Below are 27,099 nucleotides of genomic sequence, written 5' to 3'. Positions count from 1 at the left end.
GGGGGGGGGGGGGGGGGGCAGAAAGCAACATGAAAAATATTTCTCAGAACTGATGCCTCCAGAAATTCAAAAGGGACTGAAAGACATCTGGTAATTAATTAGTGATGCGGTGTAATCTTCTTCCTTACCTATTTTGGAAACATTCACTCTTAAATGCCAATATTTTAAATGTACTTGAGAAGCTACAGAAAAAGAGTCTTTGTCTATTTTTATATTGTTAAGTGTGATTTAATGAAGACAGTTTAATATTAATGCTGTTCTTCAGAGCTAAACACAAAAATGAAATAATTATCGAATTGAGAAAGCTGAAAACCAGACAATTTTAGGTACCATCTGGGAAGGTTTGTATCTGTTAAGTGTCAAAAGTGGGTGTTTTCTTAAGGAAAGCAAAATACAAGCCCATTTAAAAAAAAAAAAAAAAGCAGTTTTACTTGGGCAGAATATTTTTTTTTTCCTCAAAAAAGAAAATAACTTAGTAATGCGCTATTAAGAAAATTATGGTTTCCACTGCAACCTCTAAAACAGAGGTTGCAGTGGAAAAATGAAGTTTTCAAAAGTTTTTCCGTATCTTTCATCCTAAAAGCTTCTATATTGACAAACTTATGAAAGAACAAGCCTCTAAAAACCAGCATAAACAAAGAAAAGAACACTTAGATCTTCTGCTCAAAACTTGTTTCCATTACAATGCCTAAACATGAGAGAAAATAACATCCCTCAGTATTGTAAGGGAATAAAATTCTCCACTAAATCCAACAAAAGAACATTTCTGTAATTATTTTCAGTAGACAGATAAAACCTTTAAACCTTTACAGGCGATAAAGCAGCAAAGAGTCAACCCCAGCCACTGCAATTCTTCAGCAGGAAGACTACTTCTGCAGATGAGAAAACAGAAGTTCTCCCTCCATTCTCACTGACCGCAGCCTTCATCAGTTGTCCATCATCACCAAAACCAAACATCTGTCCCAAAAAGCTAATTCACTCTGGTGATTTATTATTCACTAAGTGCGCACCCCAACTTTGCTGTAAAACAGTAAATTAAAACCTCAAAGTAATCAAATTTTCTTGGACTGTGTAGTAGTTGATGATATTACTTATCTCCTCATGGTGATCAAGAAACCAGAGCAGGATTCATCTTTGCATTGTGATTTTAACAGTCTCTTAGGATAGCAGATACAATTCATTCCAATCCTATGGAAAATTGCATCTTACTTGTAGAAAGTCTTTGGGGGGAAAAAAAAAAAAAAATAATCACATACTTCTAAGTTCATATCTGTCTTGTTTTCTAGCATCTATTGGCTGCAATACTTATCAAAAAGGCAAGTAACTCCTCCGCAACTCAATCTTGACTTACAAGCAAGGAAGCTATGACAAATCATCATTAGCACTATAAAGTAAAGTGTAGGAATAATATATTTACACTGACTGCATGTGTTGGGTTTGTATGTGGTAGGGTTTTGGTAGCGAGGGAGGGAGCTGGAGGTGGCTTCTGTGAGAACTTTCTTGAATTTCCCCCAGCTCCAAGTCAAAGCCGCCTCTGGCCAAGACTGAGCAAATTAGCAACAGTGGCTGCACCTCTGAAATAACATATTTAGGAAAAGGAACCAGAGAAGAGGAGGGGTTGTAAGGGAAATACCTCTGCAAACACCAAGGTCAATTGAAGAACGTAGGAAAAGTGCAAGGGGGAGGTGCACTGGAGCAGGGACCATACTGCAGCCCATGGTGAGAGGGCAGGCTGTCCCTCTGCGGGCCATGGAGGACACCAGTGGAGCAGACGCCCACCTGCAGCCCATGGAGCGCCCCACAGTGGAGCAGGTGGATGCACCCAAAGAAGGCTGGGACTCTGTGGGAAGCCTGCGGTGGAGCAGTTCGTTGCTGGAAGGACTGCAGCCTGCATGAGGGACCCACACTGGAGCAGTTCATGAAGAGCTGCAGCCTCTGGGAAGGACTCATGTTGGAGAAATTTCATGGAGGATTGTCTGCCATGAGAAAGATCCCATGCTGCAGCAGGATAAGTGTGAGGAGCCCTCCCCCTGAGGAGGAAGGAGCATGAGAGACAACGGCTGACAAACTGACTGCAACCCCCATCCCCTGCCCCCCTGCTCTGCTGAGGATGAGGAGGCTGATAAAATTGGGAGTGAAGTTGATCCCAGAAAGAAGAGAGGGATGCATGGAAGGTGTTTTTAAGATGTGGTATTTCCACTGTTCCACCTTGATTTGATTGGTAAATTAGAGGTGGTGGTGTTCAAATTAAATTTAATGTTCTTTTTTCTTCCCTTAACAAGTCTGTCTTTTGCCCATAACCATAACTGGGAAGTCATCCCTCCCTGTCCTTGTGTCAGTCCCTGAGCCTTTTGTTTTTTTCCCCATCCTAACAGGGGCAGGGGAGTGAGCAAGCAGCTGTGTAGTGCTCAGTTGCCCTCTGGGCTTAAACAACAATACTGCAGATAAGAGAAAGGATGCCTACAATCAAGGGCAAGCACCAAAGGATAGACAAGAAGGAAATGGGATAAATTATTTAGTACTATATTGTTCTGCCAATTAGAAATAAGAGAAAAATGGTTTAGCATCAAGAAAACAATCTACCTAGAAAAGAAAGACAAAGAGTTGCCAAATAGTTTCATTTCATACAAAAAAATTAAATAAAACACTAAAATCAAGAGGGTAGTTTATTCATCATTACAGAATCTATCATAAAATTCTGCTAAAAAACACCCTGAGCTAACAGCTGGCATCAGGCACAAAGGAACTAATAGCATGGTGACAATTTTAGTGAGGACAGGATAAGAAAAAAATGCTTTTCTTACAGGCCAAACAGACATTCAATTTTTGATTATCTTAACCTACCCTTGATCAGATCCAGTCAAAGGCTGCGTATATCCTTAGCCAATACTATTAAAGGAAACAATACTACTGTTATCACAAAGGCAATAGATGAAAATGTACCATGGTTATTAAAAAGTTCCAGCTTGCCATGCAGCTAGAGTTGAGCTTGTTCTAACTGCAACTGCAGGGTAATTTTATATCGTTGCCACGACTATCATAACAAACAGTCCAGTCAAAAGCACATATTTTAATTATCAGTGACATACGAGTCATAGTGATACCAGAATAAAACAGGAATGGGCACCATCTGATTGATGATCATCAGGAACTAGTGTTCTGCTGTAGGGCAAACATCCAGCAGGAAGGAAAAAAAAAAAAAAAAAAAAAAGATGGAAAAGCAATAGAAAGAGAACTGTAAGGTTACCCTGTGTGGATATGCAGACCTTAAAGGAAATGTTATACAGGTTGTCTTGAACAGATGTATTGCAACATGTTTCCCTAACATTTGTATTTCAGAAGATATAAGTTGATGCCAAATTTCAAGAGAGTTAAAGGCAGTATTTCTGCTTTGTTTGGCAAGAAAAAAAAAATCTATTTTAAAAACTGGCAAAGGAGAAAATGGAGATGATGAGATAATCATAAAATTCGGGGGAGGAGGGTTGTGGATATAAAGATACTTGCAGTACAGTTTCCTATATTGGAATACTTCCCATTACAGAAAACTCAATATAAAAGAGGTGATAATGTTTTTTGAAGATATTTAGCACACACAATCATGCAAGGAGCCATAAGCATATACTTTTATGCTGCGGGGGCCACACATCTACCACCATAGAGAAAAAAAAATTATTTTTCCAAGTATCTTTTAGGGACTTTTTAGTCTGTAACTTAAATGGGACTTCACCAAGTTGACTTGAATAAAGATCTAATTTTAGCCTGGATGAATAGTATCAACATATGCTGTCATTTTATCTGTCAAAAGACATAGAAGGAAGGAAGGTATCCCTGCAAAACTTGTGAGCTTCAACCAAAGCCCATTCCTAAAAAGTCTTGCATTCCAAGCCAACAAGCCACCTTCAGATACATTAGCATTGCAGGAACTCTCCACAGTAGATCTCTTCAGACAAGGAAATAAGGCATCAAAGAAGCCAAATATCAACTTCGACTGTCTCTTTCTCACCCAGATCAAATCTGCTAGACACTTAACAGAAGTAAGCAAAAGACTGCTTTCCTTAAAGTATTAAGGTCAGTAAGGTAAGCATTTGGAATAGCATCAAAACCAAGAGCACTAAATTTGCATGGTTTTGCAATGCGTTACAACACACTCTTATGACATATTTTAACTCTTCCTCTGGACCCTCTGTTCATCATACATGGTTGCCAAACTTTTAATACAAACCTATTTAATAGTTACTTTCACTATGAAGCCAAATTTTTCACCCTGTAAGGCAATTTTTTATTCACTGTGCACCCTTCACACACTTCTCAGAACATAAAGATTTTGGAGCACTTGACTTTGCAACAATAATATTCTTCAAACCTTTGCATACAATCTTTGTTTCTATAAAGAATCCAGAACAAGACAATCCCATCACACAGAATAACTAACAAATAAAATTCAAAAAGAGCAGCACAGATCCCTGCTTCTAGAGGAAAGATTTACCCCTGTAAAGACTGAAAGACTATCCCAGTGAAATATATTGGTATTTGTTAATGTACACACTATTGCAACTGAGACTTGAAGATCGGGGGAAAAAACTTGGCACAGTACAGTTCTTCATCTGTTGTAAGTAGTACTTGAAAAGAGAGAATCACCATCTTAGTATTCAAATATACATCTAGGTGTCGGAAGTTAGGTTACAAACAGTGACTTCTCAACCTATAGGTTAGTTAAAAACCGAACAATCATGCTTAATATAATACGGACTAGAATAAAGTTAGAGTGAGTCAAGTTCTGTTATTTCTAGCATGTAATTTACATTTTATTTTTAATTTATTTTCAATTCCTTGATAAAGTAACTACAGTAGTGAAGGAGAAAGCATTTAATTGATCCAGGTATTTGTCTGTGTTGCACTGTATGTAAAGGAACAATATAAGACATCTATAAAAATAGAGCCAAAACATATCAAAATGGACAGTTTTATTCTGAGATGATCTATCCAATCCGATATGCATACGAATAAATCTGTTCACCCACACACTATCCTGCAACAAAGAGAAACTAACATTCATATCTACCCTAAGGCCTTCCACAGAAATACAATAATTCATAGTTTAAAAATTCAACTATTAAATTTGATTATATAAGCTACCATTTTTTAAAATATTTCTTTAAAAAGTAACAACTTTAGGTCTCTCATACTGGCTCAATTCAGGCAAAACTTTGTTTCCAATTACACCACCTTCTGGGCCTTGTTATATAATGAGGACTGGTGAAATCTAAGCTTCAAACCAAGAAAACATCACTTCTCCAAGCCCAGAAGAAAAGTTTTATCTACTGTTTATCATACCTTCTACGCTGCTGTGTTGCTTCATTTCTTCTCTAACATAAAAAAGCAGAATAAAAAATTGCCGACAAATCAGCACAGAAAACTAATGCATGAATATCAGAATTTCTATCCCATTTACATGATCAATGGTCTCTTTTTGTAATAGATATTTTTCTTTAAAACAACTTATCTTTAACAAGAGATATGTGGGCACTGCTAACTGAAACTGTGCTGTGTCATCTACAGTAAGTCCTACTAAAGCAGCCCAACAAAAATTACAATAGACCAGAAAGAGTGCTTGCTATTCATGGCTGAGAAAATGCTGCAGACAACCCATGTTCACTGCTTGTTCCTCAATTCAGCCAGGGAAAAGAGCTCTTTCTCATGGGTTGTTAACAGTCCAACATCCCACAGAGCATTTAAAACAAACAAAGAAAAGCAAACTGACTTCATTTTCTGATTTTGCTTTAGCTACTTCTAATGCTTTGTTCACTCCTATTTCTCCATTGCATAGACCTTAGTTCAGTATTCAAAAAAAAATATGAGTAAATGCTGCTATGAAGTCAGAAATTGGTTCATGTTTTGTTTATTTTGGGGTTCAGTTTCATTTGTTTTCCTCTGATCACTTAATATCCTTTGCCTTCTCCTGTCTGGACAGTAGCCATTTACAGATATTGCCAAGTTCTGAGAACCATGCAACTGGGTTTTATTCATACCACAAAACCATAATCCCCTTCATTCAGCAGTACTGGATAGGTGTTCTTGATGCCAGACAGACTTAGTCACAAGAAATAATGGACAAGAGGCACTGGCTCACCAACCTTATCATGCTACTCTCAGAATAAATTGAATTCAAAAGGCCTTGGGAGGTTGTTGGTTCCTCCAGCCTAGACTGTAAGCAATTAATTTTCCACAGCAGCTGTGTCCACTCCACTGCATTAAAATACATGTGCTTATTTAATTTTTATTACAGCTTACAGTACAGCTTCACATCAGCAGGTAATAACCTTAGCCACTTAATATTTCAGCGTATAGGAACATTCATATCATGCCATTATGAAGAGACTTCTAATGGATAACACAGTGCCAGTCAGTATGACTGCAACATCACAGGCCACTGTCAGGAATGTAGCTAGGGTGCAGCGTTTAATTTTAGAGAACTTAATAATGTGAACTGCCCATGAAACATACGGTGTCAACAATTTCTTGTGACCTCTGCTAGCAGCTATTTTTACTTAACTTGAGTTAGGATGATGACTTGACTGCAATTTAACATGAGATAATCTAAACACTGAATTTCTTTTTAAAAAAAACATCAGTAAAAGTGCTTCAATGGGTCTTAAATATAAAAAAAAAAAAAAAAAAAAAAAAAAAAATTATTCAGGATCCAAGACATGTATGTAACCCTGAGATATATTTCCCAATGGAAAGAAAGAAAAAAAAAAAGAAAAAAAAAAAAATCAAGATTCTACTGAAAAAAGTTCCATTAAGTCACTCATTTTTAAATGCTTTATTGCCACTTGCAAGGATTACTCCAAGGGCTTATTAGTCTCATCTTCACACATAAAATGTGTGATTACTTAAGGCGAAGCCAACAAGCATGCTTCAAAGAATTCACTTCATTACAGAGTAAGATCATTATACGACCCACCCCTTTCACCCTTCCAAAATGTGATGTGCTTGTATTCTTCAGTATTCACAAGGCATCAAAAAAAATATAGATCTTGTTAAGTCTTTATTCATACTTCTTGGCTCTATTCATCACACCAGTCAGTACAAAGACAGCAGGCAACAAAGCCTCCTGCTTTGGGAAGATGGACTTCTATTATTCCATTGATTTTCAGAATATAATTTACCAAAAGCAAGAAAGCATGTGTAGAGCTAGACACAACATGCTTGCCCATATGCACACTATATTTAATGACAACAAAACTACAGTGACTTTCCTAAATCAGTTTAAGCACCTAAGAAACCTAACCCAACTAGCCTGGATTAAATACCCTGAGAAGTCTGAGTCAGACCTAAAGCCTATATAAAATTCTGGACATACCACAGGTAAAAACCACGGAGCAAAAAGATTTATTCTGTTTAACATTTCACTGCCTGGCTCTTTTAAAAAAAGACTGCTGACAGAAAAATGACTAAACTTAAGTTATAATAAACTTAACAGTTATTACTGGTCTCTTCTGAAAGGGAAAAAAAAATATGGATATGAGGGAGGAATGTAATGTTAGGAAATAAATAAATTAATTACTGAGATGTAAACCAGGATACAGGTACATCCAAAATACAGTATATTTACACATAAGCAGAAAGATAAAAATAGACTTTTCAGTGTCTTTTCTACTCATCAATGCAATCACAACAGGAAGAAAAACATCCCAATATATGCTTTTTTCATGCCATACAACTTAGAAATTATGTTTGGAAAAACAGTTGGGGAAAAAGTGCGTATCGGTGTGCTTCAAAAATTATTATCTTCTGCTGTCCCCTAGTGGCACTATATCTTGTTTCACAAAATTGATCAAAGAGATATTAAACTGTAGGCTTCTTAGGCTACAGAACAGAAGGCATCAACAGAAATTAAAAGCCAGAAGAAACTAGTTCTGCAGACAATTGCTACAAGCAGCTCTTAATTTACTCAGAATTTTTGAAACTAAAACCCACAGGAAAACACTGCAATCTAGTATTTTAAATTACAGACTTTTTGATATTGTGTGATAAAAATATAGCCAAAAATATTTATGGGCCTGGCCATGACAGTCAGTATTTTAGAAATTCTGTTACTGAACTAGTTAAGACTTTAAATAAATACTTTAAAAGCAGCAGATTGGAAGAAACAGCTTCCAATCACTCCAATGGTAACACACCTTTCAAGTTTAAGAAAACAAACATACAAACAAAACCACAACCACACTCAAGATATGCCAATTCTACTATAAAGTAAAAGTGTTACTGGACAATACCCAGATTTTCTTACTTAACCATAAATCAAAAATGCAGGAGTTGCAATTTATGTTCTTCAGCAGGATAAAACACATGTGAAATGCTACTTAGGGAACAAGATGGTCTTATCCACTTAAAAATCAAACTATTTTTCATCTTAAATAAGGCTTTGCAAAACTGTGAAACAGATGTAAGAACACAGCCACAATTCTTAATCGAAGGTTTTTCAGCCCCATCCCCAAAACAATTTCTCTTTTGACTTTCATATTTACTTTTGCATCACAAAATAATTTGATTTCAAAAGTAAACAGTATTTGGCATCCCAGTTTTAATTACAGTTTAAGAGTTTCTTAATTAGCTGAGATATTTAATTTAGCTTCCATTCTATGCAATTATACACTCTCATAGCCCATGAAAATTTGTAATTATCTCTAACCTCATTAATAAGGACTACTAAACTGCAGTTCAGTTCATTTTTATCACATTTCTGGAAGAAACACAAGCTTCTCATACTAACTGTAGCTATTGAAAACAAGCAAAGTTTTCTACTGAACACAGTGTTCACTGAGAACTAAGTTCTCAGTTATCCACGTCTAAAACTGCATTAGCGTATTTACTTAGTGCACAGTGTTTATCTAAAACTATTAGACATCTCCCTTGTTTTATTTTCAAATATTTATTTCAAGCTGTTAAATTCACTAAATGAATCTCCTTTCAAGACTGCTTTACTTTAAGGACAGAGAGAGCCTCTATGTTTCTTAAAAATTAAAGTCCAATATAGGTAGAACCTTCCTTGATCTTGTTATCAGTTTAAGAAACAGAAAAATCCCATAAAGGTTTTCCTACAGAAGAAATTTGCTTTCAGTATCAGTCACCACCCTGCCAGCACAAACAACCTGTTCAGATGTACTCCCAGTTTCAGTAAGGGCTGGCTACTGAAAAATTTACGTAAAAGAAAATGTAAACAACAGCCTGGTGAAACAAGGGTCAGACATCCAGCACAGTCCATGGTCTACAGGACCGACCATTTTTCCGCAATCTTCTGTCTACATCTGTCCTTCAAGCAATCACAGAAGGTTGTATTTAAGAGGCTGCTGAAGACAGACCCTTCGGTTACAAGGCTAACATCCTCGTCAGAGTGACATTTTATTAAAAGTACTATGAAAAAGGAGGGTTATTTGTCTTTACGTAGCTCCTTCCCCTCTCTAAACATACTTACAATTGCTCTTCTCAGCACCCAATAAGAACTGGGAAAAAGTTTAAGGATTATGACTCCAGGGAGGTGCTTTAACTCAGCAATACCGCTCAACAAGCCTCCTAGAAACTGCCAGTTAAACAGTACCAAATATACTGTTTTCCCTTCCAAGACGACAGTATGCCATAAAGACAAAATTACAAGCCTTCTGTGGAAGCCACACAGGATTAAAAGAAGAAAAAAAACAAAAGCAAACCCTCAGAATTCTAACTAAAACTATACGCTTTTCTCTTAGTTGGTATGCATGACATTACACGTAGATTTGAATTTAGCCAAATACCTACATTTTACCTAATTATATATAATATTTGTTGATTTTGTTTGCAGACATTTTTTTCTGAAAGCATTTAAAAAATTATTATTCCCTTCTATTATAACAGGTAGAGAGGAAAACGATGAGCACAGGACACAATGGGGCAGAAATGTTACCAATTACGATGAAAATATGGCTAGAAGTTCCACATTCTAAAGGAAGGCTGGAACTACACCTATTACAGTCAAAGTTTAATGCCATCTGATCCAGGAAGATAGATTTCAAATTCCTATACTGCAATGCTGAAGTCCTATTCTAAGTAACTGCTCTGTCATTAGGTTTGACAACTGCCTATACTGCAAACCCTACTACAAACAAATTAAACTATGTGCAAGATATAATGGCAGGTCTTGTATTACACCCTTCGGAATTGCATAAAGTTTTTGATCTACTGAAATATACACAGTAACAGCTCCTGTTTCTCTTAAAAACCTACTTCAGAGATCAAGGACCAGGTTTTCAACAGTGTATCTGGGTAACTCCCTTCTGACATAAAGGCTTAGCCGCAAGTATTTTAACTAAAGCTATCCCTAAGAATGTAATTCTACAGAAGACTTAGAAAATTAAAAATTTAACCTGTAATTAAGTTTATTTGATTTCTTCCTTTGCAAATTAAGAAATATTTCCATTCTTTTGAAGAGTCTTCAATTACACAAAGAAATTGGATCTACAGCCTAATGCCTTATTTATCTACAAACGGTGGTAGCAAACCAAGCTTTTCCACCCACAGATATGATCAGCTCAGCCTTTGAGGTAATTCTGCCAAGTGCAAAAGAAGTTTTTGCTTCCTCACTATTAATCTTCCCTGATCAAATTAAACAACTGGGGGGATTTTTTTGTCTGCTGTTAAGAAGTCTCTGAAGCTCACTAAGAAATGATTCAGTCAAACCACTACTCTTAAGTAATCAAAGGGGTCTTTTGATGATAACAGCCCATCTTCCCTTTTTTTTTTTTCACATGTGTCTTTAGCCAATGATCTGTCCCTAGTTTTAAACATTAAAATGTTAATGAAAAGTGAAAACAAACCTGGCTGTTCTTCCCACTCTGTGGATGTATGTGTTTGCATCTTCTGGACAATCAAACTGAATGACCCAGTTCACTGATGGAAAATCTGTGTAAAGAAAAAATATGTCAAAATTTAAGTACACTGTACTCAAAATCCTCCTATTCAAGAACAATATATTATTATGGAGCATTAATTCCTATAAGAACCATCATTTAGATCAATTTACAGACACTGGGTGCAACCTCTGAAATAAAAATAAAATTAATTGCATGTATTAGCATATCATAAACAATCACTCTCTTCATCAAAGAAAGCTAAAATTAATGGTGTCTCCATTTCCTAAATTATGACAGTGCAATGAATGGAACATAATTTCACACTTGACAAGAACAGACATGCTTTGTGTCACACAGATGATAGAACACCACTACATTTAATTAAATAACAACATCTGACCTACTTTTCACCTACAGTATCAATATCCTACACCACCAGGGTTTGAAGTTAGCTGTGGCGAGACAGCACTATTTCAGCTGTCCATGTACAAAAATATCACAGTCCTTCTCAAAGACAGGAGGGGTTGATCAAACCTGACCAAGAAGTCAACATTGCATGTGAATGAAATTATGAATAAGCTTTTTTTAACTGCTGCACTTCACCCAGCAACATGCCTTGCACTGGAGTAAGTTTGTGTGACTTCCTGGCCAAGTCTTTAGCTACGTTGTGTTCCACAGTTATAGTCTAAACCCAACCAACCATTCCCACAATGGAGCCTCACTAATGAGATTTCCGCAGTGTAGAAGGTAAGATAAACAGTTTTCATTTCTACCTTCAGTTTTTATAACATCTTTCTTCCTTTGGTAGACAAAATGACAAAACCTTACACTTTGGACAATGGAGCTTGCTATCTGAAAGAAGAATGAGTAGACTCCTGAAAACAGCCTTGTGTCATACCTAAATGCCTCCAAGTACTTAAAAAAAAATCCAAAGCATTCATTGAAAATGTAAAGTAAATCATAATAGGAAGTATTTCTTTAGAGAACTGGTTGTTAGGCGTTGGAATGGGCTGCCCAGGGAGGTGGTGGAGTCCCCATCCCTGGAGGTGTTTAAGAGTCAGGTTGACATAGCACTGAGGGATCTGGTGCAGTTCGGAACGGTCAGTGTGAGGTTAATGGATGGACTGCATGATCTTCAAGGTCTTATCCAACCTAGATGATTCTGTGATAATTCAGCAGGTAATGGCCAGAGGCAAGAAAATCAAGTGAAAACAATCTTGCTTTTTCCTCATCTATTTTTACGCCACCTTAAGAGTACAGTCCCATAATGCCATTCATAGTTCAGACATTAAAATTTCTTCAGGTTTTCATTTCCACATACTGGCAGGTTAGTAATTTCTCATATCCTTTGGAATAACCCACAGGATACAGGTACATCATTAAAATGCTGAAATCTTGCCTTACAGCATGTAGTAAGCAAATACATCACTATTTCCATTTTCCCTCGTTCCAGATATTTGTCACAGAGCATGGCTAGAAAAACTAGACTGTCTACAAAGACAGCTTCCACCAACTACCTCAGTAACAAATACCATTACAAAACTAGTGACAACGTAGGTCTTTCTGGGATAAAAAGAAAAAATTAACCACAAATGAAGCAGGCTCCTTCAGCAAAGAAACAGCAAAAGTATTATTATCTGAGATACCCTAATGAGCTCTTAAGCAATCTACTAATTATTTTTTTAACAAAGCTTCATTTCTTACAAATCAGATTGGTCTTCAAAGCATAAAGTCTGATAAAGTCTCGACAGCATTAAATCATCACTTTGTGAATAACTATTGCTTCTGTGGGTACATACCCAGGCCACGAGCTGCAATATCTGTAGCGAAAAGTACTGCTGCTTTTTTCCGAACAAAACAAGTGTAGACTTCCATTCTTTTCATCTGATGCTGCTTGCCATGGAGTGCCAGCACAGGAAGACCAGGCTGAAGCTTACAGAAGACTCTGAACAGATACTGAACCTAGCCAACGTATCAGGGGAAAAAGAAAAATTTTACCATGCAATGTTTAACTTAAAATCGTATTCAGTATATAGTAACTGACTTAGCACATCAAATAAAATACTTTTCTCCACATCAGAGATAAGATAGGCTATTTTGAGACTTTGTCATATGCCCAGGTACTAAAAGAGGAAGTGAACTGTGGCACAAGAGTGGCATGCTCTTCAATGGCATTCCTAAAAGGAACCAGAGTAGGTAACAGCAAGAACAACTTGGGCAGGGTTGTGTGCAAGGGACCAAAGTATCAAAAGGCCATCAGAAGCACTGCTTTTAGACAATACTGGAGGAGTGTAATGTCTCTTGCTTGTAACTCAAAGCAGTCTATACTCTCTTGGTTTACTATTTCAAGCTTCAACAGCTTCTCTTATAAAAGCAGCCTGTTTACTCTTACATACAGTATCATGACACAGCATTATTTTGTAGCAGGCAGCTATCTAATTTTAAGAAAATAGTTACAAAAAATGCAGGAACAACTGCAGCCCAGAGGATTTCTGTACAACTAAGCCTATCAGCTCACTGTACTCACCAGCCAACTGCAAACCAAAAGTATTGTAACCTTGCACAAGTGGAAGAACTGCAATGAATATTTACTAGGCCACTGTATGTTGTAAAATATTCAATACATGCAGTAGTTAGAGGAATAATTACCTGTGCCATAAAAACACATATACAAATAACTTCAAAAACGCAGTCCCAGGACATTTACACAAATAGATATTTGAAGGATTATTTCTTATATAACCGTAAGAAAAACTTCTCCCTGCACTATTTCACAATTATAATTTTTTATATATACAGATTTAAAAGCTTGTAAAGAAACTAGGCACAACTACTAAAAGACTTTGTAACCCAACTACAAAATGTATTACCAAACAAAACTGAATTAGCTGGCCCTTAGCGACATAACTTGTAGAATTAATTTTTAACAGTAGAGCACAAAAACAGCTGAGTACACTGAGGTCTCTAGGATATTCCTGCATCAAGCCTGGGTTGTTGAGCTTCCCAATAGCCAGGCCCTGCATGACATGCCTACAGGAGTAGGTAATGTTTGGTTCCTCCCCCAATTCCTGTTGCAAATTAGTCCAGAATCTCACCTCTCTGGTGCCTTGACATCTACATTAATACCTTCATTTTAATAGTTTTTAAATGTTACGGAGAAAGGAGGGGAATAGCCATACCTCTTTACAGCTTGCAAAAAACACAATGCTCTTCTTTTTCAAGTGACTTCTCAAGAAAGAGTACAGCATGTTTACTTTTTGCTGAAGCTCACAAACAACGTAGTTCTGATCCAAAGTTGCTGGGGTACTGAAAAAAAACAACCCAAAAAGTACATTTAGATACTGTTGGTTCTTATTAAAAAGAGAAAGAAAAAGAGGGAAGAGAAAGAATACACAGGCATACAATATCTACAGAGCTGTCTGACCTTTCTTTTAAGTCAAGAGTATCTGACAAATACCCAGAAAAAGGAGAAAAAACGAGTCAGGATGGAAAGTTCTCCCACTTTGACGAACAAGTCTTAGCAGCTCCACTAGAAAGCTGATCTTGAAAGATGAATCAATTTCCTTAGTAAAAGCTAGTGGGGAGGGACAGATGACTTCTGACATTACTTCTAAATTCATTTACTACTAGCAAACCAAACTCCATGTCTAAGCAGCAACATTCAAACTGCCTTAATTTAAAATGCAATTTTGTCTATTAATCCTATTAAAGTATCATTTGTGCTTAAGGCAATGTCAAAGCACAATCTAATCATGCACAGAAAGAGCACTGATGTACTTGCACTGATTATACCTTGACATGCAAAATGACTTTGTAAAGCTCTAAATTGTCATCTTAACTAACCTTTCTGTTCTTTACAAAATAAAATTAAATTTAAAAACATTCTTTGGCATATTTGCCCTTGAAATACATCTAAATGCGCATCTCTTACAATCCCTCTGCTTCACCCTAAACAGACCAAGGATATTCAAAATTACTTTACTAAAGCTGGCCACTTGTGAGGATTAAATTACAAGACACTTCTCCTGTTTTTATTCTGCTATTCAATTTGAATTACGCCTGAGCACCTTTCACTTTTTAAGTCTTTCAGAAGAAACTGTTTTTGTAAGGCGATATCCTATTATATGCTAAGGCAGTAAACTCTAAAACAAATACTTTCCAGTTCTGGATTCAGTTTATTATCTAACTGCACTCTCCTAAATATTTTTAAAAAATTAAATGTACATTAAAATATACACAAAAAATGCAAGATCTGTGAAACAGATGCATAGTCAGTCCTCAAAATGAAGACATACTAGGCTTGAACGCCTTCTTCTGCTAAGAGTATATTAACCACACAATTTCTTCTGGCAATCATGCTGATTTAAGATGCCATTGATAGTGATTTAGAAAAGGTATTTGCAGGACAATACAGAGATAATCAAACCAAATAGTTAGAACTGCCTCAATATTCTACCTGGTTCTACTTTTCACTTTGCTGATGATTTCTCATTTGCTCATTGGAAAGCCATTTTTATCACTGTGCTTCATCTTTCTTCTGCATCTTACATATGGAAATATATGCATATTTCATAGAAGATAAGAAAAAGAATCATATATGGTCAGGCCAGGTTGGATGGGGCTTTAAGCAACCTGATTTAGTGGAAAGAGGGAAGTAGATCATCTTTAACCTCCCAACTAACCCAAACTATTCTATGACCCTATAAGCAATATGACACTTAGTTGATTGAGCCCACAAAAATGCAAAATATTAAATAACATTCTTTGCTTACATTTCAAGAGAAAAAAAAAAGGGCCAAAAAGCAACATTTACATTTTTTTCTTTAGTGATCCATTAGATTTTTTGAGCTTGGCAGACCACATACTGTTCTAGCAAGGGGCTCCCATTCTGATCCAAACCGTATGGCATAACAAATTTATTTTGTGCAGATGGGGCTGGACACCTGCACGTGCACAGTAAACCTAGCACATGAGGAAGCTACAAGACTTACTGCACATGGACTAATGCCACATGCTTTCCTTTGGGCACCTAACATTGAATATACAAACAACTGTCATTCTGCACTTTCCCAATAGCGTAGAGTTTCCTTGGAAAGCCAAATTTATCAAGAACTGTATCTGTGCAATACATCCAGTGGTTCTGCACAATAAATGTGCACACACAGGAGGCAAGGAAGCCAAACAACAAAAGAAGTAGAAATTCAGAAGTGAATGCTGTTACACACAGGACACTACAAGTGTATAGCTTGACACCCAAGCTATAACCCGCTCTGAGTCTTGCTCCTGAAGGAAAAAATTTCAAGTCTGAGAAGGTGCCTGAGGAGCCACAAGGAAAGTGCAGGTTCAGTCTCCTTGTAATGAATCAGTCAGAACTAGTATCCCTTTCTGGAAATTCCTTGCTTTCAGGAAGGCACACAACAGGATCAAACAGGGAAAGAAGGAGGAAGATGCACAAGGTAACTTCTGATTCAGGGAACCAAGAGTCAGAGAAACATTTAAGAAGGATCATCATCTGTTTAACCCTAACCACCCCAGCATACCTGAATTTGGCGCTCTCATGAACCCAAACATATTCTGGATCTTTCAGACTCAGTCGTGCAAGATCCTTCACAGATTTTGTTTGTGTTGCGGAAAAAAGCAAGGTCTGGCGTTTCTTAGGTAGGTTTTCTATGATTGCATTCATTGTATCAGCAAACCCCATGTCTAGAATTCTATCAGCTTCATCAAGAACTGAATTGAGAGATAGATTTGAGAAAAATCTGGTTTTAGCTTTATTTATTTTTTAAAAAAAACAATCATACATTTAAATCCATATGGTACAAAAATTCATGCCTACTTAAACTGCAGAGATTAACTTAATTACTGTATATGACAAGATTCTCTTTAGATATTCATGTACTCCATAAAATATTTTTTAAAAAACTGCAATAGAAGTCATAGCATTTACCGTAATCTATGCACCACAGCCCTCAGTTTCACATGCTGAAGCACAGAAGATCAGCATTGCAAGTAAACAGTTCAGCAATTTGCAAATTAAAAAATTCCTGTTCTATTACTGAAACGAAGCATGGAATATAAAACAGTGCTGTACTATTCATGACAGAGCAAAACAGACTCTCCTGTACCTAAACTGAATTTACTATTGAAACGAAGGGAATAAACAGGGTAGCACAGAGACAAATCTTTAAGAAAAGGGCCTACATTTAATGCAATTCTTGTCTAACTGCCATGAATTGTACTCAGTGTAGCAAGCATAATTTCACATTTTATCAGCTTCATTAGCTTCTTAATTACTTCTAAGTTCCTCAAGCTATGCTAAAGATTATGCGCAATTCTTCGAGAGAGGCAAACCTTTTCATTACACTGAAATTTTTGTTCAGGTTGGAAGAAAGAAAAGAAATATTAAAAGAAATGTTAACTATACTAACAAATCAATGAAAGGAACAGCACGTTATCTTAAAATTCAAAGAAGAGTATTTTCTAGAACTGGCCCAAAATACCACACTATAATGGACATTTCATGTAGTTAATTATCATGTTGGGAAAAACATGACAGCCATAACCAGAAAGGAAAGGCCAGTATTAGCCAAGACAGATCTAAAGGATTATATGGGACACTACATTTGATTTTGGGTTCCTTACTAACTCACCTATTTGTTCTTATCATGCTAAAGGAAGACACACTCACCAATTGCTTTCAGAGAAAGTACACACAAGAAAGGAGTTTTCTTGTTTCCTATTTTAGATTTGTATGTGCGAACTTAAATGACATTTCATCTACATACCATGACTAGGATACACTTTTTAACCAAGGCAGAGCTCCACACAATTATGAACCCTTACAAAACGTTTTGGAGTACTTTCAAGTACTTGAAAAACTTACTCAACATTTGCAGATCAGATGCATAGAAATATGAAGTTTCATCCATGTGCTGTAGAAGCCGTCCTGGAGTGCAAATTAGCATATTTATTTGGTGGATTCTTTCAGACTCTTCTTTCAGATCCTGAAAAGAAATTAAACCAGTTTAGCTCTAGTTGTTCACACAAGAAGCCCAGTGCCAGCGAGAGTCAGGTCAGCTTAACCTATTGATAGTTTTCAGAAAGAATAGTCAAGGATCAGCCTTTGCTCTCTCTACATAAATATCACAATTTCTTCAGCATGTTCACACTTGTGGCTTGAGCAGAAAGTATTCTGGAACAATCTAAATTAACAGGATAATCCTGGAAGGCTTGGCAGAAAGGTCCATCCAGTCATTTAACCTGGAATGACTGTAAATATGCAAAAGCTTCAAAAGACAAAAAAGTGCACAGACAGGAAAACGAGTGTGTCATTGACAGATTCCCTTTAACTACTCTTCCCAGATTTTTCTCTTCTAGGGTTTTCTTCCTAAACCAGCCCTTAATTATAGTACTCATTAATGCTTCCATACAGCAGACTCCAAGACAGGACACACCTTTCCTCCAATGACAAGACCAGCTGAGAACTCATGATTCCTTCCCACTTTACGTAGAACTTTGAAGGTCTGATATGCCAGTTCCCGGGTAGGTGATATTATCAGAACTCCCAGTCCATCAGCTGAAGTCCACTGATGGCGATACAGGAGTTCCAAAGCCTGAAAAAAATTACCATATTACCATTATAAAAATCTCAGAAGGAAAATATGTAACAACAACAAATTTGAAACAAAAACTGTCATAAAAAATGATAAAGCCACACAAATTAAAATAATGACCTAAAGAAACATCAGTATACATTTCACATCATTTGATTATATATCAATTTTAACTGATGGTAATGATACTTGCTGTAGCAAAGTTCCCCAGTACTAATCTATGATAGATAGTAATGGGTGGTAAATCATAAGCATTTTGCTGCACAATTAATCCTACTCTGCTAAATTCTGGAAATTAAGTCTTAATCATTTATACAAGAATAGAAATCACATGTAGAAAAACATGTGATAGGAGCATATTTGCTCCTAAGATTTTGTGAGAACCAGAAACAGAATGAGCAACTAGTAGAAAATGAATTATTGCAGCTTTAATTCTGGTTATAGACTTGAAGCAGTACTATCCACACATCCTATATACAGAGCATTCCAACTAAAGTTGCCATACACCTCAAACCAGAATTATTCCTCCTCTTATGAATTCACACTGCAAAAACACTTAGCTAATCCTAACACAAAAATTTCATAGGTATGAATACTGGAAACATTCTGAAATACTGAAGGCCTGTTAAGCATCTTTGTATAATTTGTTTGTTTGTTTGTTTCATTCTTCACCTCTCCTACTCCACCCATCACTTTTCTCCCCTAAAACTGTTTAAAAATACGGCTTGTAAAACAGTTATTCCTAGACTTACTAATCGAGCAATCTCACTTTTGCTTCTCAGGTTCACAAGATGGCCTTTGAAGCCACATATATTTTTTTTAATCTTCAGCATAAAACATAAATCTTCTCAACTAGAGAGGGTATTCAAAACAACTACTACTGTTCCCACAGTTACTGACAGAATAGGCTCCAAAGAAATTTACACTCACAAAAATGCAAGTAACATCTAAACCAAAAAAAAAAATCATCAAAACAACATTTTTCCATTTATCAAATCATAACATGATCGGGTTTTTATCCACTTATACATGCACTTTAAGCAAATGTCTCAATTATATTTTCAACTTGAAGATATTAAATGCAGAGCATGACACTTTGAATAAAAGTCAAATGCATGTTATTCATGACGGCTTTTCATCCTGTTTTCCCACTTACATCTAGAAGTGAGTTCTAAGGAATTCACAGAAGACAACAAGGAAATGGAAGTCTACAATCACTAAACTTAAGTTTGCTATATAAAGTCCTAATACTAAAATTTTAAAGGGGTGTAAACCATCTAAAAAAAGTCTAAGGAATTGAAGAAATTTTACCATTCTATTTCATACATTTAGTTTTTAAATTTTAAAAGAACTGGACAACAAGAGCTGCACCAGGAAAACAGATTCCTGGGAGAAAAACAAAGCACTTCCTAAATGACACCGTGTCTACTAATGTAAGGATCAAAATGGTATTTCTAAGTGTCAGAATATTCCTAGGGCCAAAAATACACTTCTTTCAGAACCTCAGGATGCTTTATAAAATTAGTATGGTGGCTTTCTCGGAACATCTAGATCACTTGAATTATAGCTTTTCTCCCAGGATCTATTAACCTAAGCTGTTTGACATCCAGTATTTCCCAGATAACTTGGTTTAAGTACAAATGGAAGGATGCAAGTTACTTACAGGAACAATAAAAGCCAAGGTTTTGCCTGATCCAGTCTTTGCAGCTCCAAGTACATCTTTGCCTTGTAAAGCCAAACCAATGGTTTGCCTCTGTATCTCCGTTACCACACGATACTGAGCTTCCTGCAATCCTAGTATTTGCAGTGTGGGAAGAGAAGAGAGTGTGCAGGAGAGGAAGAAAAAAAAAACAACCAAACACTTTATTTTTGTCTTGTCCAGAGATGTATTCCTTCATTTAGAAAACACTGTACATGACAATACTTATCTAAAACTTAGTTTAAAGAAAAAAAAAAAATTCAGATGCAAATTACTTTCCAAAAACTTTTGTACTCACCTTTTAGAGTTTTCTTTGACAATGGAAAATCTGAAAATCTTTGAATTTCACTTGCATTTATCTGAAACAAAGTAAGTTTTATCAGTGCTTATGATCATACAATGGAGAAATTAAATAGCATTCTTTAAGTTACTGAACTGCTACATATTTATGTTAACAGCATGACCTGATCCAAATTAGCTGGTCAAGCAATCTATAATAGTTTGACCTAAGCCAAATCATTCTTCTACCATAAACTGTTTATAACCATGCAGGCTAACAGCACAATTTAAAGCTCAGATCATCATGACATCACAGAACAATTCAGGCTGAAAGGGGCCTTAGGAGGCCTCTGCTCCAATCTCCTGCTCACAGCAGGTCAGCTCTGAAATCAGATCAGGCTGCTCAAGGCTTCATCCAGTCCAGTCTTGCAATCATTCAAGGGCAGACACTGGTCAGCCTCCCTGGGCAACCTGTGCTTCCGCCTGGCTGTCCCCATGGGGAAAAAGTGTTCCAAGCCAAGCCTCTCAGGTGTTAACTTCCATCTGCTGTCTCTCTGTGCTTCCATCCTGCACCATGTCCTCAGTGATCTCCCCAGGAGCACTGGGGGCTTCTGTAAGGTCCCCATCCCAACCCCAAAGCCATCTCTGCTACAGACTGACAAGCCCAGCTCCTCCAGCCTCTCCTCACAGAGCAAGTGCACCAGCTCCCACCATTTCAGTGGCCCTCCACTGAACTTGATCCATTTATTAATATCTTATTGAGGGGTCCAAACTGGATGCAGTATTCTTCAGGGGAAAAAAAAAAAAAAAGTTAAAAATCAATTTTAAAAAGATAGTGCAGTATGCAAGCAAGGTCTAAATTTTCTACAATGAAGCGTGACACAAGCCTGACATAACTTGCAACTAAACATCACGCTAAGCATTTCACATACATACAGTATCACCAAAAATCAGAACTTCTGTAGCCCCCAGATTTGAGCACCTAGAGTTGCAGCAATCCTGCATCTACCTGACTGGGACAAAAAGAGTCCACCTATGTCCTGAAGCTCACCAGATACATGAACCTCTAGCATTTGGTATACTTAATTTTTTTCAAGCTGTCCTACAGTGTACAAGACATACTAAAAAAATAGTTTGGTGTTCTGACACCTACTAATTTACTTCTGTGTAAGCATCCACCTCTACAGCATACTTGAGAGCTGTTAATTACACATGCACACAAAAAAAAAAAAACCAAAACAACCAAAAGCATGTGTTTGAGTCCACTACAGAAATATGCAGAGGTCATGTAGAGATCTTAAGAAAAATGTAATACCTCCAAGCCTATTTTAGCAGATAGAAGATTATCAAAAGATGTAGACAGCTTCCACTGGCAAAGTTTACAACAACCAATAGCACCTGGACAGAAAAAAAACACAGAACTCACAAAAAAAAAACCCAAAAAAAACAAAACCCACCAAACCCGACTACTGTATCTATAAAGCCTGAGCAGATGAAGAGGAAGGTAGACTACACAGCTTTGAATGCATACTGACTAGTATCGATAAACAGATTTCCAAATATCAAACTCAGAGCTTACACAACTCGTACATCTCTAATAGGTACAGTTTATTTCTAACAGACTGCTAAATAGAAATCTCTCAAAACAGGGACCAAGAAAAATAGTCCTCAGGCATTCCTGACAACTTGTGATAATTCCAGAGAAGACCTCAAATGAGGAGCTACTGAGCTGTCAGATCAGCCTTATATCTACTTCAAGTACCAAGCTTTCTGCAGGCACTGTGTGTTATCTCCAGTAAAAAAAAAAAAAAAATAATAATAAAATAAATAATAAAATAATAAAATAATAAAAATAATAATAATAATGTCTGAATTTCATCTCTAGATAAAAGATAACAACACCCTTATTAAAACCCATTTTTATCTATTTCAAGACAAAGCTCTTGCAAGGTAGTCACTGTGTTCTAGTACAGCAATTAAACTTTTGCCAAACATCACTTAAAAATCTTAAAGGTGAATTATTTTTATAAACCTACTGGTGCTGAGAAGCACGCACTTTAAGCTAGAACATTTATGGGAGAGGGAAATACTCCTATCAGAAATCATCATTATTTTTTCAACTTTTACAAATTGGAATTTCTGATAAATATTGCCAAATTCAGTTGATAATTTTGAAGATATTATATATCATATGCAGCATTGCTTATTGGACTAATTCTCAGTCTTATAATTTTGCATGTTAAAGGATCACAACTCAGAGATGGATTCGGTTTAATTTCAACCAAGAGACTGTCTGCACAGGAAAACAGAATGCCTACAGGAGGGAAAACTCTTACTAACATCAAAAAAATAATTCAAGCACATGTTAGGCTTTTGATGCTTTTCATTAGCACAACTGGATGGAAAAGAATGTTCATCAACAGCCTTACAGTTAGGCAACAAAGTTGCTGGATCAACAGATCACTATGAACACATAACACAGAAAATGGTCCCAGGATTTGAACACACTGAAACTAACTTTCACATTTCTATGTATGCTGCCACATATTTGCCATCATGTATCAACAAATGACAAGAAAAAATACAAACAGTAACAAAGTATCTCTTCATTATTGTTCAATTTTGCTTTGTTTATCTATCCATTGCAGTCATTCTCACTGGAAATTCTAGACAATATACTCTAGGAGGGAGGGCAAGACATGTAACTCTTGCAGCCAACAGCCATGCTACACCTACTCCATCCATATGCGGGATGACAAAAGCACGTGACAACCTAACCCATCCAGACTCTGCGTGCCAGAGACCCCAGCCACTGCTCCTCACAGACAGGAGCTTACGGAAGAGCTTTCAAATTCCCTAGTCCCAAAAAAGGGATCTGTCTCATGCAGAACTCACTGAAGACTCCTGAAGATCCAAGCATATGGCACCTCCTCACAATCCCCACTCCCACTATAAACAAGTCCAGGGTAATAGGGAAGAAATGCAGGAAACCCAGTGGAAAACCTTGTAAAGGACCAGAAAAGGAGATATGAAGGACTGAAGATAGAAAGCCAAGTGAGCATCCACCTGTATGTTCACAGGAAAGAGACTCCTGGAGCTAGAGGACCGCAGAACCACAGAAGAGGTGAGACTAGAAGTCCCCAAAACTAGCCCGATACAAACACATTTACCCGGTCTTCATCCTGATGAACACATGCCTGACCACTGCCAGCCTCTCTTCTTCAACCTCTATAAACACAAACACAAGTTCCCACTACTCACCTGTGCTGCCCCAAGCTCAAAGAAGACACAGAATTATAACCCATGTCCCAGAATAGATGCACATGCAGACACATACATCGGTGACACAGAAGCATCTGTACATGTTCAGATAGCCATATATACAGCAAAAAAATGCAAGCATCTGTGGAAATAATTGACCCAATTCTTAAACACTTCCAGGGATGGGGACTCTACCGCTGCCCTGGGCAGGCCGTTCCAACGCCTAACAACCCCTTCTGGAAAGAAATACTTCCTAATATCCAGGCACAATTTGAGGCCATTACCTCCTGTCCTATCACTTACTACTTGGTTAAAGAGACTCATCCCCAGCTCTCTGCACCCTCCTTTCAGGTAGCTGCAGAGGGCGATGAGGTCTCCCCTCAGCCTCCTCTTCTCCAGACTAAACCCCCCCAGTTCCCTCGGCCACTCCCCGTACGACCTGTGCTCCAGACCCTGCACCAGCTCCGTTGCCCTTCTCTGGACACGCTCGAGTCATTCAATGTCCTTTTTGGAGTGAGGGGCCCAAAACTGAACACAGAAATCGAGGTGCAGCCTCACCAGTGCCGAGTACAGGGGTCAGATCCCTTCCCTGTCCCTGCTGGCCATGCTAGTGCTGACACAAGCCAGGATGCCACTGGCCTTCTTGGCCCCCTGGGCACACTGCTGGCTCCTGTTCAGCCGGCTGTCAATCAACACCCCCAGGTCCCTCTCTGACTGGCGATCAAATGCATAGGATGCCTTACAGGGAAAGTGACTGCATTTAAATATTATGCAAAATATTTTAGGCTAGGAGTAGAGGAACAGACTACTGTAGAAAATCAGAATGATGACTATTTAAACGAAGAAGTCTGAGAATTTTACATCTACCCACCACAATCCAGATATACCACCCTAAAATTTATGATAAGGGAATACTGATCTCACTAAAGAAAAGCAGGGGTTACACCATTCCCTTAAAGAATGCAGTTTCAGTAACTCACTGCTTTTATGTTTCTCTTAAACCCGCGCTTATATACCTCTATAAGCAACACAGTCATACCTCACTATCTGCCAAGGATACACTCCTGTAGAGTGGTATGATGGATAGCAAAGCAATATTTCCCCATATGAACTAAAGTAATAGATAGGGATGTGTGTACAGATTTAATACATGAACAGAGCATAAATACAGAAAAGCTATATGGAGAACATATACACTGTGTATGGGGAGGACAAAGAGGCAAAGGCAGCATCAAGTGGAGATGATGGTTTCCCAGAGATCATATTTCAAAATATTTCTGCCACTTCATCTCCAAGACTGAATGGCCAAGACAAATCTTCTACTTCAAGCATTTTTGCTGCCATTAGATTTTTTTTTTTTTTCCACTGTCATCATCTTCCTCAAATGAATCCAGATCAACTAAGGGCAAATGGCAGATGAATAGAGGGCATCTTTGGCCACTCAGTCTCACAGATATAGAAGCTGCAATCCACTCCAAAAAGCCAGCATCTCCTCCAGTTGATGATTCTGGTGATCCTGATCCTGCCTCTCAATATACCCATGCCATATACATTTAATTTCAGTACACAGGAGCAACATACTATTTAAGCTTCTGCACACATGTCTACCATATTAGAAGAAAACTGAACTTGACCACTTTATCTATGAGACTACTGCACAGAGTATTAAATGACTAGCGATAGGACTTCAAAACAAGAGGGAAAGAATAGCTAGATATTGCCACAGCACCCTAAAGTAACACAGCAGCCTAATTTACATATGGCATATCAAGTAAATGCAAGCTATTATCAAATGTAGAAACTACTAAGGCCTGACAATATGCAAAATTAATTTCACTACAGATCTCCCTGTCTGTGTTCAAATACACAGAAATACAGTGCAATCTATTGTATATATACACTGCAATTTGGTATATAAACAATAAGCCCACTACCCTGAGAATTCACAAACTCTGTACACTGCTTCTGCCAAGTTGCTTTAACTCCGTTTCTCTCTCTTGCTCAGACATGCACCCTCCAGAGACCGTGCAGAGGCAACTGGCAAAGTGTAGGTAGTAACAAGCAGTCCAACAGTACTGTAGAAATGCAGGAAGTCTTTCATTCCACAGTGAAAGACACATACCTACCAGAGGTCATCCCCCTCAAAAATACTAACTTCTAAGAATTTGAGTAATCTACTCCCACAGTTGGTATCTAAGTCCTCTATTTCTACAGTGAGTAGAAAGATATTACCAAAACAATTAACTCAAAATTTATCCAGCGAAATGTATTAATCACTTATGTAGTCACCATCTTAACTTTTATCAGAAAAACAATGAATGTTAAGTCCTCTTTCTTTTTTTCTTCCTTAAAAATAATCTGTGATTCAAAACAGTCATTTGACCATCTTTGGAAGCGCAATATTTGCTTTTAAACCAGTAAAGCCAGTGGTTGTATGAAGCTTCAGAATACTGCCTTGCTGAATCTTAACCAAAAGAACTATCACAACTTCTTCACTGTAAGAGACGTGTTTCTTCTAAACCTCTTCTCATGACTTTCTGCTCCATCAAATTACAACCACCAGAAGGTCTCTACTATCAGCTCCGCTGAGTGCTGCGCAATCAAGTACAACTATTATACCATGCTCCTCCCCGGCAGTAGCTCCAAATTCAGCAAAAGTTGACAGGACACAGAGCAACACCACAGGCTGAGCACATCTAAGCCATTATGCACAATTACAGTACTTTTAGCTAATCAGAATGGCTCAAAAACCGGCCATCTCCCAGAGGAATTCAGGGGATCTGGGTGACAAGACCAACACCACTGACCCTGGCTTTAATACTCAAATACCTATTTTCTAACTTGAGGTTAAACAACATACCCTTCTAGTGTGATTCTCGCCTGCAAGGCATCTTCTATGAAGACAAAGCCGTCCCATCTCCAGCAGCGAGCCCCCCATGCTGCCCGCTCGAAGGGGCAGGCGCCACTGGTTACACCAGTTCCCACCACCTGCTTCAAGCTCCCCGTCACTGCGCTCGACCACCCGCTGCCCCCCCGAGGGTCTCACTACCCCCAGCTCCAGGGCCTGCCCGCAGCCACCCCCACCACAGCCACGGGGACTGCGCTTACTGCCCCCTCGGCCTCTGTCTAGAGGGAGAAAAGGAATGAGGGTCACCCCTGCCTCCCGGAGGTGAAAGCCCTTCTGCCTGACACTGAGCAGCGTCACCCAACAAACCCGTTACCTGCAGGCACCGCCAACAGTCAGAGGCACAGCCGTGCCAACCAGGGGGGCTCCCCACCCCTGCCCAGGACCCCCCCACCTCACAGATCCCCGCCGCCCTCCTCCTCACAGCCCTGCCCGCACCAGGAGAGGAGCCGC

General features: G+C 37.9%; 1 protein-coding gene across 1 annotated transcript in view; it reads right to left on the bottom strand.

Annotated features, from left to right (window-relative positions):
* The window catches only part of DDX10 (DEAD-box helicase 10), a 188,554-nt gene that overhangs the window by 160,261 nt on the left and 1,194 nt on the right, over positions 1-27,099 (bottom strand). Inside the window, exons 2-10 of the mRNA XM_026857252.1 lie at positions 26,602-26,867; positions 20,500-20,560; positions 20,166-20,296; positions 18,344-18,502; positions 17,773-17,893; positions 16,430-16,619; positions 14,069-14,195; positions 12,689-12,851; positions 10,854-10,938 (exon numbers count right to left, since the gene is read on the bottom strand). Of these exons, the coding sequence (XP_026713053.1) occupies positions 10,854-10,938; positions 12,689-12,851; positions 14,069-14,195; positions 16,430-16,619; positions 17,773-17,893; positions 18,344-18,502; positions 20,166-20,296; positions 20,500-20,560; positions 26,602-26,867 (1,303 nt within the window). The remainder of the gene's footprint in view (positions 1-10,853; positions 10,939-12,688; positions 12,852-14,068; positions 14,196-16,429; positions 16,620-17,772; positions 17,894-18,343; positions 18,503-20,165; positions 20,297-20,499; positions 20,561-26,601; positions 26,868-27,099) is intronic.

This window comes from Athene cunicularia, assembly GCF_003259725.1.
Source record: "Athene cunicularia isolate RWA chromosome 1 unlocalized genomic scaffold, athCun1 chr1_part1, whole genome shotgun sequence".
NCBI classification, from domain to species: Eukaryota; Metazoa; Chordata; class Aves; order Strigiformes; family Strigidae; genus Athene; species Athene cunicularia.
The sequence above is the reverse complement of the archived record's forward strand: the minus strand, read 5'-3'. Positions and strand labels throughout refer to the sequence as shown.